Raw genomic sequence first — 11,359 nt, 5'->3', positions numbered from 1 at the left:
AGTAAACGCACAATGTGTTGATTTGTTCCACAGGACGTGCGACAGCTGCACTCTTAAATGCAAGACGAGACGACGAACACTCCAGTCTGGTTTCCTCCTGTGATTTGGCGCCGTCTTCTGGTGAGTACTAGCACTGCAGGTGATACCGATTTCAAATCATAATAACAATATGATATCAAGTCAAGTTTATTCATCGATGAGTTCGAAACATTTTCATGATTTCTTTTTTTTTTTTTTTTCAACTTGTACTTTTGTTCAGATGTACATGCCTGGGCTGCTCCCGCTGTACGATGCCGGTTCAATTCTGGACGATTTGTATTGAATGAAAACGGGCGTTTGAGGCGTCGGGCGGTAGCTGGATGAATAGGACACGGTGGGGTTGTACCGGAGTGCGTACGGGCCGCTCTTCTGGCTCATGTAGAAGGAGTTGACGGGCGTGTATATGCTCCCCGCTGGGTTGGAGGGCCTCAGAGACCAATGTCGGGCTTGATACGAGCCGGGCGATCTTTCAGTTGAGTTGTAGAGCGTGACGTCGCCCGGTGCGAGTTGAGGAATGATGAGACGGGGTCCGGCAGGGCCTTGCTGCTGGAAGGGCTCGGACCTCAGGCTGGCAAGACTCCGGACGGGCTGGTAGGCCATCGGGGCGTCGGGGTGGCGGTCGACGTCCACGGAGCGTTTGTCCGAGAGGCGCACGATGAACAATAATCCGGAAGCAAAGAGAAAGGCGCCCGTCACCCAGCCGATGTAGAGCGCCTCTCCCAGCTCCCGTCTCTGGGCGTCCAACAGCAGCGGGTTGTAGAAGTCCCGGATGATGACGTGGCCCGTCCACGACACGGGGACGAAGACGCAGAGGGACGCCAGCAGCTGCATGCCGCCCGCCACCGACAAGATGGCGGATTTGACTCTGCGGTTATGGCGGAAGCAGGACGTGCAGCGTAGTCCCAGCGTGGCCACCATGAGCCCCAGTCCTGACAGGGCCAGGGAGCAGCACATGAGGCCCCGGGAGGCCTGCAGCTCGGCGGGCAGGAACAGGAGCGAGTCGTACACCTTGCACTGCATCCGGATGTTGGCTTGCCTGTAGCAGTTCATCCACAAGCCCTCCCAGCGCGTCTCCATCACCACAATGTTTTCCCCGATGAACGCCGTCACCTTCCACATGGGCATCCCGGTGGTGGCGGCCGCTCCGATCAGCCCCAGCAGGCCCACGCATACGGCGGCGAGCTCGCAAATTCCTTGGACCATCGCTCCCAGACGGGCGGGGAAGGAACTAAACGGCAGAGGCCATCCCGCCGAGCCTGTCAGCGACGTGCCCGAGACTCAACTGGTGAGTTTGTGGACGCTCACTCGAAGCTTGTTGTGGGAAAAATGCTGGGCAGGCTCCCGATTGGCTCCGACGGATGAGGGTGCCCGCCTCGGGATCACTGCGTGTTTTGCCTTTGGCTTTATGCTGCTGGTACATCGACCGCAGCAACTTTGCAAACTATACCAGCATCTCATACCTCATTTAGACTGGAGTTCCTCAGGGAAAGGTTTGAGGTCCACTCTCATTTTGGATCAAATGCTTTAACACAGTCAGTAGAAAACGGATGAATTGGATCGCTATATTTTTTCACATGAGCAACTCCCGGGATATGCTTTTTTGGTTAAAAACTTTCAACGAAGCAGATGATTTCCCCTATCAGGTTTACGATGACCCGCTTGTTGCTTTTCTTTTGCCAATGCAAAACAGGTCACCAATGGACTCTTTGTTGTATCTTCTTTCAAAGCAAATTTCAGTCACGTGACTTGGTAAACACAAAAGCGTCCACACCTTAAACAAGCAGTCGACGGCTCGCTCGCTCGCTTCGTCACTGTGACTCGGGTTGAGGCGATGACTCGCTCAAACGTAAACACTCTGAGGAAATTAGTTTACAAAATAAAACGAATCTATTATAAGCACGTGTACATGTACGCATAAGCTAACAAGTCAATTGCTTATTGGAGGACACTCGATTAGGTACACCCGCATGATCTAATTATTGGCACCGTGAGCCGACGAGACCATTGATTTACCGTATATAGTTAAATGCTCTAAAAAGTGAAGTGCAAAATGGCTCAACGATAACTGACATTTTTGCTCACTTTATTCAGCTACAAATACTAGAAACACATCTTTTTTTGCTATGTCATTGAAATGTGCAAGCAATTCAAACTAACAATACACAACATAGTCTTCTATTGAGAAAAAAAAAAGTCAATCTAGTTATTGAAATGTATTCTTTTATCACAGGAACTGTAGAAGGAGTTAGTGTCGGTTATTGCTTCAGTCAGAGATACGCCACCCCGCTGCGTACGGACGGGTACCTGGACGGCTGCCTGGACTGGTAGCTGTAGCTGCTGGAAGGGTGTCGGGACAGGACGGGCCGGGTCTGGACCTGGGGCAGCAGGACCAGCTGCTGAGGCTGCAGCGGCTGGAAGGCCTGCGGAGGAGGGTACGCCACGTAGTCCGAGTTCCCGGAGTAGATGTAGCTCCTGGCGACCTCTTTGCCCTCCGAGCGCACGTTGCAGCAGGTGAAGACGCAGCCCCCGGCCAACAGGAAGGCGCTGGCCACCCAGCCGATGTAGAGCGCCTCGCCCAGCTCCCGCCGCTGGGCGTCGATCAGCAAGGGGTTGTAGAAGTCCCGGATGATGACGTGGCCCGTCCACGACACGGGGATCAGGACGCAGATGCACGCCGCTACGATCATGGACCCGGCCACGACCAGCACCGTCCGCTTGGCTCGGTGGTTGTTGCCGACGCACGAGGTGCACTGCAGCCCCAGCAGGCTGATGAGGAGGCCCAGGCCGGCCAGGGCCACGGAGCAGCACATCAGCCCCCGAGCCGCCTGCAGGTCCGGCGGCAAGGCCAGCAGCGAGTCGTACACCTTGCACTGCATCCGGATGTCGGCCTGCTTGAAGCAGTTCATCCACAGGCCTTCGTAGCGGGTCTCGAACACGATGATGTTCTCGCCGATGAAGGCCGTGACGCGCCACATGGGCATGCCGGTGCTGGCCGCCGCCCCGATCAGCCCGACGGCGGTCAGAACGAGAGCCAGCAGCTCCAGCGCCGAGTTGGCCATCTCGTCCCGCTTTGGGAAGGAGTCCGGCCCCGCCGCTGGGATGTCGCCGCATCCCGGCGGGCGGGCGGGATTTCACCTGTTGTGGGCGGGATTTGAAAGGCGTCGCTAGGAGACAGACTCCCCTCGGGCCGCTTCTGGCTTTGTGCAGCAAACAGGAGCTTGTTTGCTCAACGCTCTCAGTTTACACCTTCTCGCCATTCCACAGAGGTGTTCATTTACCAGGCCGCAGGGCAGCGGTGAACACGTCTGCCTCGCAGTCGAGCGGTTCTGGGTTTGAAGCCACAGGCGTCAAATTCTGGTCCCCGAGGAGCGCCTGATTCAAACCATGGGCTTTTTGCAGAGGATTATTAGCTTCATATTGTGTTTGTGGTTGGCAGCTGATATGAATTGTTGTCCCTCTGAGCGGGCCTGACAGAATTCTTGCTTTTGCATTTACAATGTTCCTCTGAAGCATTTCTAGATGTGATCTTTTCCCTCCACTGGAACCGCCCTCTTGGGTCAGAACCAGTAGCATTCTAGCCCAGATTAGACTTCATCTTGCGAGCCGGTTGACGCACGGGCCGGACCTTTCGGTTTGCTAAATGTCTCCTTTGTCCTCGTGGCTCAGACATCCTGTGTCACTTTTGTCTGGTGGCTGGATCCGGTTTGACCGGTTGAGCTGCATAGTCGATGACAAGCAGAGAGATAACAACACCGCTGAGTCGAACGCCATCCCGGAAACCCAAATCAACAGGGACCCTTTTTTTCTCCATTTATTAAGCACCGCGGGTGGTGGGCCCTTGAAATCACAATCATCTATTTACAGTTCATAGAGCCTCACCAGCGAATATAAAAATCACCTGGCGGTGAGGCAAAATATAAGAATATTTCATCTGTGAAAACAAATTCACAATCTGTACAATGGTTTCAAGTTTCAACAATTTGTCAAAACACACCGGTGCTTGATTGAACACATTAAAAGAATACGTTCCACAAAAAAAACATGGAATCATTTTTTCAGCTTTTTCCAAGCGAGTTTAGAAATCGACGCCACCTGTTTTGGCCCAAAAAAAAGCCACTTTCTGTCTCTGTGAAATTTTGGGCCTACTGGACCGGCGTGTAGGCCACAGAGCCCGGCGGGGGGGCGGAGTAGGCAGGCTGGTAGGAGTACGCGGGCTGGTAGTTGGCGGGCGGCCCGTACGCCGACCCGGGCCCGTACGCTGACCCGGGCCCGTACGCCGACCCGGGCTGGTAGACGTACGAGGCGGGGTTGTAGATGACCCTCTCCTCGGGCTTCTGGGTGCGCGGGGCGTGGCGAGTCAGCAGGATGACGCCGGCGGCGAAGAGCAAGGCCGACGTCACCCAGCCGATGTAGAGCGCCTCGCCCAGCTCCCGGCGCTGGGCGTCGATCAGCAGCGGGTTGTAGAACTCCTGGATGATCCGGTGGCCCGTCCAGGACACGGGGATCAGCGTGGTGACGCAGGCCAGCAGAAAGAGCGAGCCGCCCACCACCAGCACGATGTGCTTGGTGCGGGCGCGGTAGTCCACCACCTTGGTGCACTTCATCCCCACGGCCGACACGATGAGGGCGAAGGAGGTGATGGCCACCGAGGCGCACATGAGCCCGCGGGCCGCCTGCAGGTCGGGCGGCAGGAAGAGCAGCGAGTCGTACACCTTGCACTGCATCCGGATGTTGGCCTGTCTGTAGCAGTTCATCCACAAGCCCTCCCAACGCGTTTCCATCACGATGATGTTCTCCTCGATGAAGGCCGTCACCCTCCACATGGGCAGGCCCGTCACGGCCGCCACGCCGATCAGCCCGATGAAGCCGATGACCAGGGCGATCACCTCGCAGCAATAGGCGTACTTGCGCTTTCTCCTCTCGATGATCTTCTTCTCCTCGTACACGGTGTCCTTGTAGTCGCTGTAGTCCGAGTAGGGCGCCGTGTAAGGCGCCGTGTAAGGCGCCGTGTAGGCCCCCGTGTAGGCCCCCGTGTAAGCCGGCCGCTTCTCGTCGTAGTACGAGGCGGCGTAAGACAGAGGCGGCTTGGAGTAACCGCTGTAGGCGGTGTAGGAGGCCATTTGCTGGAGCACACTGGCTGGCGGCGCTCTCACGAGTGCCCAGGCAAGTCTGAGGAGCCCGACCGACCAGGCGAGGAGCTTATACACCCACACAAATGCTAACGACGTCGTCGAGCAGGTCCGGCCGCTTCGAATGCAAGATCAAAGCGCCCGATCAAAAGCGTCAACAGGAAACTCCAGTGCGCTTCGCTCTCCAGCCTTTTCAATCCATCCGGACCGGCGTCAAACAATCGCAAGCACTGATTTGCTGCGAATGAGTTGAAACAAAACTTGATCAGGCCCTGCAGGAATGACAATTGAATGGAAATTCAAATTAGTCTTAACTTTGCTCGGATCCTTGGCAGAAAATACAAAGGTGGCACGTGACCCAGTTTCATATTTTGATTTTATCTTGAATTGACAAAACCTGATTGTTAAAACGGAATTAAAAAAACAGGGCCAACAAAAAGTCCGATGCCAAAGCTATGACCTGAAACAAAGTGGCATCTTTCACACTGTGCACTGGCTCGTGAGTGAACGATGGGTTCAAAAGAACGATTCTGTTTCCAGTGAACGAATCACTTCCTAAAGTGATTCATATGACTTCAACCAGTAGGTGTCGGTCATGCGCATTGAAGCTGGTGCCACCTCGCCGTAAAACAAAACGAAGGAGAAAATGACGTCACTTCCCGTTCACGAACGAGTCGTGAAATTGCATTTCCCGTTCACCAACGAACGGATCTGTGAGTCAGGGATTTGCATTTCCAGTTCATCGCGAGAACGAATCAGTGAGGGAACGAATCGTGGCTTTCCCGTTCGCGAACGGGTCAATGCAGTTGACCGCCTTCCTTCCTTCCTTCCTTCCCTCCTTCCATCCCGTGCGTGCATCAACGGATCAGTCAGTGAAGGTGTTGCGTCTCCCTCCTGGCATGAACTATGGAAGCCAGAATGTCGATTGACGATTTGCCAAGGAAAGAAAGAACCACTCACTGAAACACCACTTCTTTTAGGCACGTTTTCTCCAAGCTAACGGCTAACTGTATTGCATGAAGGGATGCGCCGTTATGCAACAACGGGGAGATGATGCTTCTCTTTGGGTCATCTTTATAACACTTAAAATAACGTGTATGCATATATACGCCTAAATATTGTTATCCAATATATCTACTGCAATTTCACATTAGATTGCTGGTTTGAAATTTACTTTAAAAATTTTTTTTTAAATAAACATTTATGTTAAAACTTGTCTGGTGTTTTATTCCTTGTTTTTATTTTTTTGGGCATGAAAACAAAGATCTGACGTTTGGTTAACTGCTTTATAGGACAATATGTGTAGGTAAACCTCATGGACACTTCAATAGGTACACTACACGATGTAAAAAAAAAAAGAAAAAAAGAATAAAGGGTTAATTGCACAATAAAAGCACATTCAGGTGTATTCTCACACCTGGGATCGAACCAAGATCTTACCGAGCAAGAGCCCGCGTCACTCACCAGTCGGCTATTTCGACCTGGCAGCCAAGGCTCGTCTGCACTGTTTTGTACTAGTGATGTGCATTCCAGTTCTCGAACTGAATCTTTAGAATCGGTTCACTCACCCTAACCCTAACCTCCTGATTGGCTGTTTGATCTGTGACGTCACTCGGACACTCCATTAGGTACACCGCCATTTTCAAGTGTACCTAATAACAGGCCACTTTATTAGGGAAATATCATGGTCAAAGGTCACAGGTGTCAAGCTCTAGTCCTTGGGGCCGCATTGCAACATGTTTTCCAAGATAATAAAGTGGCCTGTTATTAGGTACACTTGAAAATGGCGGTGTACCTAATGGAGTGTCCGTGTGATTCCCTCGTTAAGCGCACCTGCGTGAAATGGTTTTGGTCACTTTCACGTTCTGCAGGAGCTAAAACTTTTCACGCAGGTGCGCTTAACGAGGGAATCACACGGACACTCCATTAGGTACACCGCCATTTTCAAGTGTACCTAATAACAGGCCACTTTATTAGGGAAATATCATGGTCAAAGGTCACAGGTGTCAAGCTCTAGTCCTCGGGGCCGCATTCCAACATGTTTTCCAAGTGACCCTCGTTAAGCGCACCTGCGTGAAAACTTTTAGCTCCTTTCACGTTCAGCAGGAGCTAAAACTTTTCACGCAGGTGCACTTAACGAGGGAATCACACGGACACTCCATTAGGTACACCGCCATTTTCAAGTGTACCTAATAACAGGCCACTTTATTAGGGAAATATCATGGTCAAAGGTCACAGGTGTCAAGCTCTAGTCCTTGGGGCCGCATTCCAACATGTTTTCCAAGCTAATAAAGTGGCCACTTTATTAGGGAAATATCATGGTCAAAGGTCAAAGGTGTCAAGCTCTAGTCCTTGGGGCCGCATTCCAACATGTTTTCCAAGATAATAAAGTCGCCACTTTATTAGGTACACTTGAAAATGGCGGTGTACCTAATGGAGTGTCCATGCGATTCCCTCGTTAAGCGCACCTGTGTGAAAAGTTTTAGCTCCTTTCACGTTCTGCAGGAGCTAAAACTTTTCACGCAGGTGCGCTTAACGAGGGAATCGCATGGACACTCCATTAGGTACACCGCCATTTTCAAGTGTACCTAATAACAGGCCACTTTATTAGGGAAATATCATGGTCAAAGATCACAGGTGTCAAGCTCTCGCCCTTGGGGCCACATTCTAACATGTTTTCCAAGATAATAAAGTGGCCTGTTATCAGGTACACTTGAAAATGGCGGTGTACCTAATGGAGTGTCCAAGTGACGTCACAGATCAAACAGCCAATCAGGAGGTTAGGGTGAGTGAACCGATTCTAAAGATTCACTTGATAACTGGAATGCACATCACTAGTACAAAAGAGTGCAGACGACCCTTGGCTGCCAGGTCTAAATAGCCGACTGGTGAGTGACACAGGCTCTTGCTCAGTAAGAACTTGGTTCGATCCCAGGTGTAAAAAATACACCTGTATGTGCTTTTATTGTGCAATTAACCCTTTATTTATTTATTTATTTAACCTCGTGTAGTGTACCTACACATATTGTCATATAAAGCAGTTAACCAAATGTCAGATTTTTGTTTTCGTGCCCAAAAAAATAAAAACAAGAAATAAAACACCAGACATGTTTTAACATAAATTTTATTTAAAAAAATAATATTCAAAGTACATTTCAAACCAGCAATCCAATGTGAAATTGCAGTAGATATATTGGAAACAATATTTAGGCGTATATATGCATGCACGTTATTTAAAACCAACTATAAGTGTTATAAAATCAAGATGACCCAAAGAGAAGCATCATCTCCCCGTTGTTGCATAACGGCGCATCCCTTCATGCAATAAAGTTAGCCGTTAGCTTGGAGAAAACGTGCCTAAAAGAAGTGGTGTTTCAGTGAGTGGTTCTTTCGTTCCTTGGCAAATCGTCAATGGACATTCTGGCTTCCATAGTTCACGCCAGGAGGCAGACGCAACACGTTCACTGACTGATCCGTTGATGCACGCACGGGATGGAAGGAAGGAAGGAAGGAAGGAAGGCGGTCAACTGCATTGACCCGTTTGCGAACGGGAAAGCCTTGATCCGTTCCCTCACTGATCCGTTCTCGCGATGAACTGGAAATGCAAATCCCTGACTCACAGATCCGTTCGTTGGTGAACGGGAAATGCAATTCACGACTCGTTCGTGAACGGGAAGTGACGTCATTTTCTCCTTCGTTTTGTTTTACGGCGAGGTGGCACCAGCTTCAATGGGCATTACCGACACCTACTGGTTGAAATCATATGAACTGAAAAAAGAACGAATCACTTTAGGAAGTGATTCGTTCACTCTCGTTCACTGGAAACAGAATCGTTCTTTTGAAACCATCGTTCACTCACGAGGCAACACTCGTGCACCCTGTTCCTGTTCCAAAAGGCTAAAACGATTGAAGTGTGTGAAAGTTGAGCCGCTGAAAAGGTGTGAAGCAGCCAAACTCCAGCAGGCTCGATCGAGTACTCCGGTTGACAGCCGCATGCCGCATGCCGCACTCAAAGTCCAAGTCAGACCCGGCCGGCCTTTTTATCTGTAGAAGCGTTTAGCCTGTCAGCGAAGTAGTAGATAAACCAAATTAAAAAAAACATCAACAAAACTGAATCAGAAAAGCCGTTTAATTTTTGACTTTACAACACATTCACATTAGTGCAAACATAATCGGGACATTTGAACACATTGGCTTTTTTACCTTTTTAAAATAATACACAAGTCACACTGACAAAAATCAAATGAAATATGTACATTTCTTTTGCCTTAACCATTTCATGATACTGGCCACCTCTAAAATTATTTTAAATTATTTAAAATATAATACAATCAATATTTGCTTTCGTTTTTTTGTCCTTTCAAAATGACGTGCCATTATTTTGGAAGGTGATGATGTCATTTGATGATCTGTTTACATGTGTTGCTCCACCATTTGTGTTCAGAGCATTACAGCATTAGTTTGACCCTCAACTTCAATTGGGACTCTCAATGAACAACTTGAAGCATATTTTAAAAGTGGTTTTTTTTTTTTTATCCTTTGAAGTTTTCTTTCCCCTTTTTGCCCACAAGTCAAAGCAAAAAAAATCTGCTGAGCGACCACTCGCATCTCAACTCGTATCTCGAGTTGGCACCGCAAAAGGCCTTGCATACACTGCCGTGAGCCCGGCATGGCATCACACGTACTCGTGATGCTTGTGGAAGCTGGACGGCGCCCGGCTGCTGCGCACGCTGCTGCGCACGCTGCCGCCGCCTCTGGCGCTCAGCAGGTAGGAGCCCGCCGCGTAGGGGGCGGCGGTGGCGGCGTACTCCTTGGAGCGCCGCTTGGCATAGTTGAGCAGCAGGAGGCAGCCGGTGGCCAACAGGATGGCGCAGGTGCCCCAGCCCAGGAAGAGCGATGCCCCCAGCTCCCGCTTGCGCGAATCCACCACCACCGGGTCGTAGAAGTTGCGGATGACCGTGTGCGCCACCCAGCACACGGGGATCAGCGTCAGCAGGCAGGCCAGCAAAAACAAGCAGCCGGCGAAGGCCGTGGTGATGTTCTTGGCCCGGGCGTTGTCCTGGCAGCAGATGCTCTTCTGCATGGAGAAACCGGCCACGACCAAGGCTATCACCACCACCACGATGGAGACCGCCATCAGCCCCCGCGCCGCCTGCAGCTCCACAGGCAGGATGAGCAGCGAGTCGTACACCTTGCATTGCATCTTGATGTCGGCCTGGTTGTAGCAATTCATCCACAGGCCCTCCCACAACACCTCCATCACGATCAGGTTGGCGCCGATGAAGGCCGACACGCGCCACATGGGCATGGCCGTGGCCGCCACCACGCCGAACAGGCCCAGGAAGCCCAAGACCATGGCCACGATATCCAGCTTGGCCTTCATGCTGCAGCCTCGCCCGGTGTTTCTCTCGAAATGGAGCCGAGGCTGGGCCGCCGCCGCTGCCTTCTTTGACTCGCTGCTGGATGATATCGCCAGCCACGCGTGTAATGTCATCCGTCTGGTTTTAGCTTCACGCTAAGTGCACCTGCCTCTTCCGTGCCAAAGCGACAGAGATTGTAAAACCAAAACTAGATGAGTGGTTGTCCGAGGTCCGCTTCAAATGTTCAGGATCGAAATGAGGGATTATCACAAGCCACTATAACCACTTTAAACAGTAACATTTTTTTAATTTTTTTTTGCTGGGATGGATGGACGTGACTCAATTAAAATGTATTGCTAAAAAAAAAAAAAAAGCAAAATATTTCCCAACAAGCAGTTTCCAAAAACTAAAGGCTCAAACCATGAAAGTTGAATACAACTAAACTTGGGACCAACATTTGAATGTTTTTTTTGTTGTATGTTTTTTATGAGTCCAGATAACAACATGCAATTTTGTGTTTCCTATCAGAGTCAACTGAAAAGCAAAGTAATAGAATGAAAGTGGCTGAGCCGGAACAGAAACCCCAATGCTGGTCGGACCGGTTTACAGAGTGATACCGGCCTCCGGACTTCCTCAAGTAAAAACATAAACACACACGCACGCACGCGTGAGACGCAATAGCGTGGTGACATCACTTGTTGTAGTTTGAATGCGTGGGAAGTCACAAAGACGTCTGTTACGATTTGGGTTACGCATACTTTACTTTGATTTGCTTCATCAGCCAGGAAAAGGCTTCAAAAAGAGCAGTTGTAGGAAACAACAGTTTTTATT

At 50.4% G+C, this 11,359-nt stretch overlaps 5 protein-coding genes across 6 annotated transcripts in view; 1 reads left to right on the top strand and 4 right to left on the bottom strand.

Moving 5' to 3' along the window:
- Positions 1-11,359, top strand: part of LOC119132463 (transcription regulator protein BACH1-like) — a 32,731-nt gene that overhangs the window by 17,822 nt on the left and 3,550 nt on the right. Inside the window, exons 6-7 of one of the 2 annotated variants that reach the window (XR_005099882.1) lie at positions 34-120; positions 11,057-11,165. The gene's annotated coding sequence lies outside the window, so the exon portion shown is untranslated. The remainder of the gene's footprint in view (positions 1-33; positions 121-11,056; positions 11,166-11,359) is intronic. The other variant, XR_005099883.1, reaches the window with a different exon arrangement.
- On the bottom strand, positions 171-1,269 carry LOC119132464 (claudin-8-like). The gene has a single exon (XM_037267781.1). It carries the CDS (start codon positions 1,240-1,242, stop codon positions 256-258), a length of 987 nt encoding a protein of 328 aa, XP_037123676.1. The 5' UTR covers positions 1,243-1,269; the 3' UTR covers positions 171-255.
- Positions 2,259-3,151, bottom strand: cldn8 (claudin 8). The gene has a single exon (XM_037267785.1). The coding sequence runs from the start codon at positions 3,096-3,098 to the stop codon at positions 2,307-2,309; it is 792 nt and encodes a 263-aa protein (XP_037123680.1). The 5' UTR covers positions 3,099-3,151; the 3' UTR covers positions 2,259-2,306.
- Positions 3,833-5,231, bottom strand: LOC119132465 (claudin-8-like). The gene has a single exon (XM_037267782.1). The coding sequence runs from the start codon at positions 5,157-5,159 to the stop codon at positions 4,182-4,184; it is 978 nt and encodes a 325-aa protein (XP_037123677.1). The 5' UTR covers positions 5,160-5,231; the 3' UTR covers positions 3,833-4,181.
- On the bottom strand, positions 9,280-10,799 carry LOC119132467 (claudin-3-like). Its single transcript, XM_037267784.1, has one exon. The coding sequence runs from the start codon at positions 10,660-10,662 to the stop codon at positions 9,844-9,846; it is 819 nt and encodes a 272-aa protein (XP_037123679.1). The 5' UTR covers positions 10,663-10,799; the 3' UTR covers positions 9,280-9,843.

The sequence above is a fragment of the Syngnathus acus genome, chromosome 13 (genome assembly GCF_901709675.1).
Source record: "Syngnathus acus chromosome 13, fSynAcu1.2, whole genome shotgun sequence".
NCBI lineage: Eukaryota > Metazoa > Chordata > Actinopteri > Syngnathiformes > Syngnathidae > Syngnathus > Syngnathus acus.
This window is presented reverse-complemented; position numbering and strand designations above follow the sequence as displayed.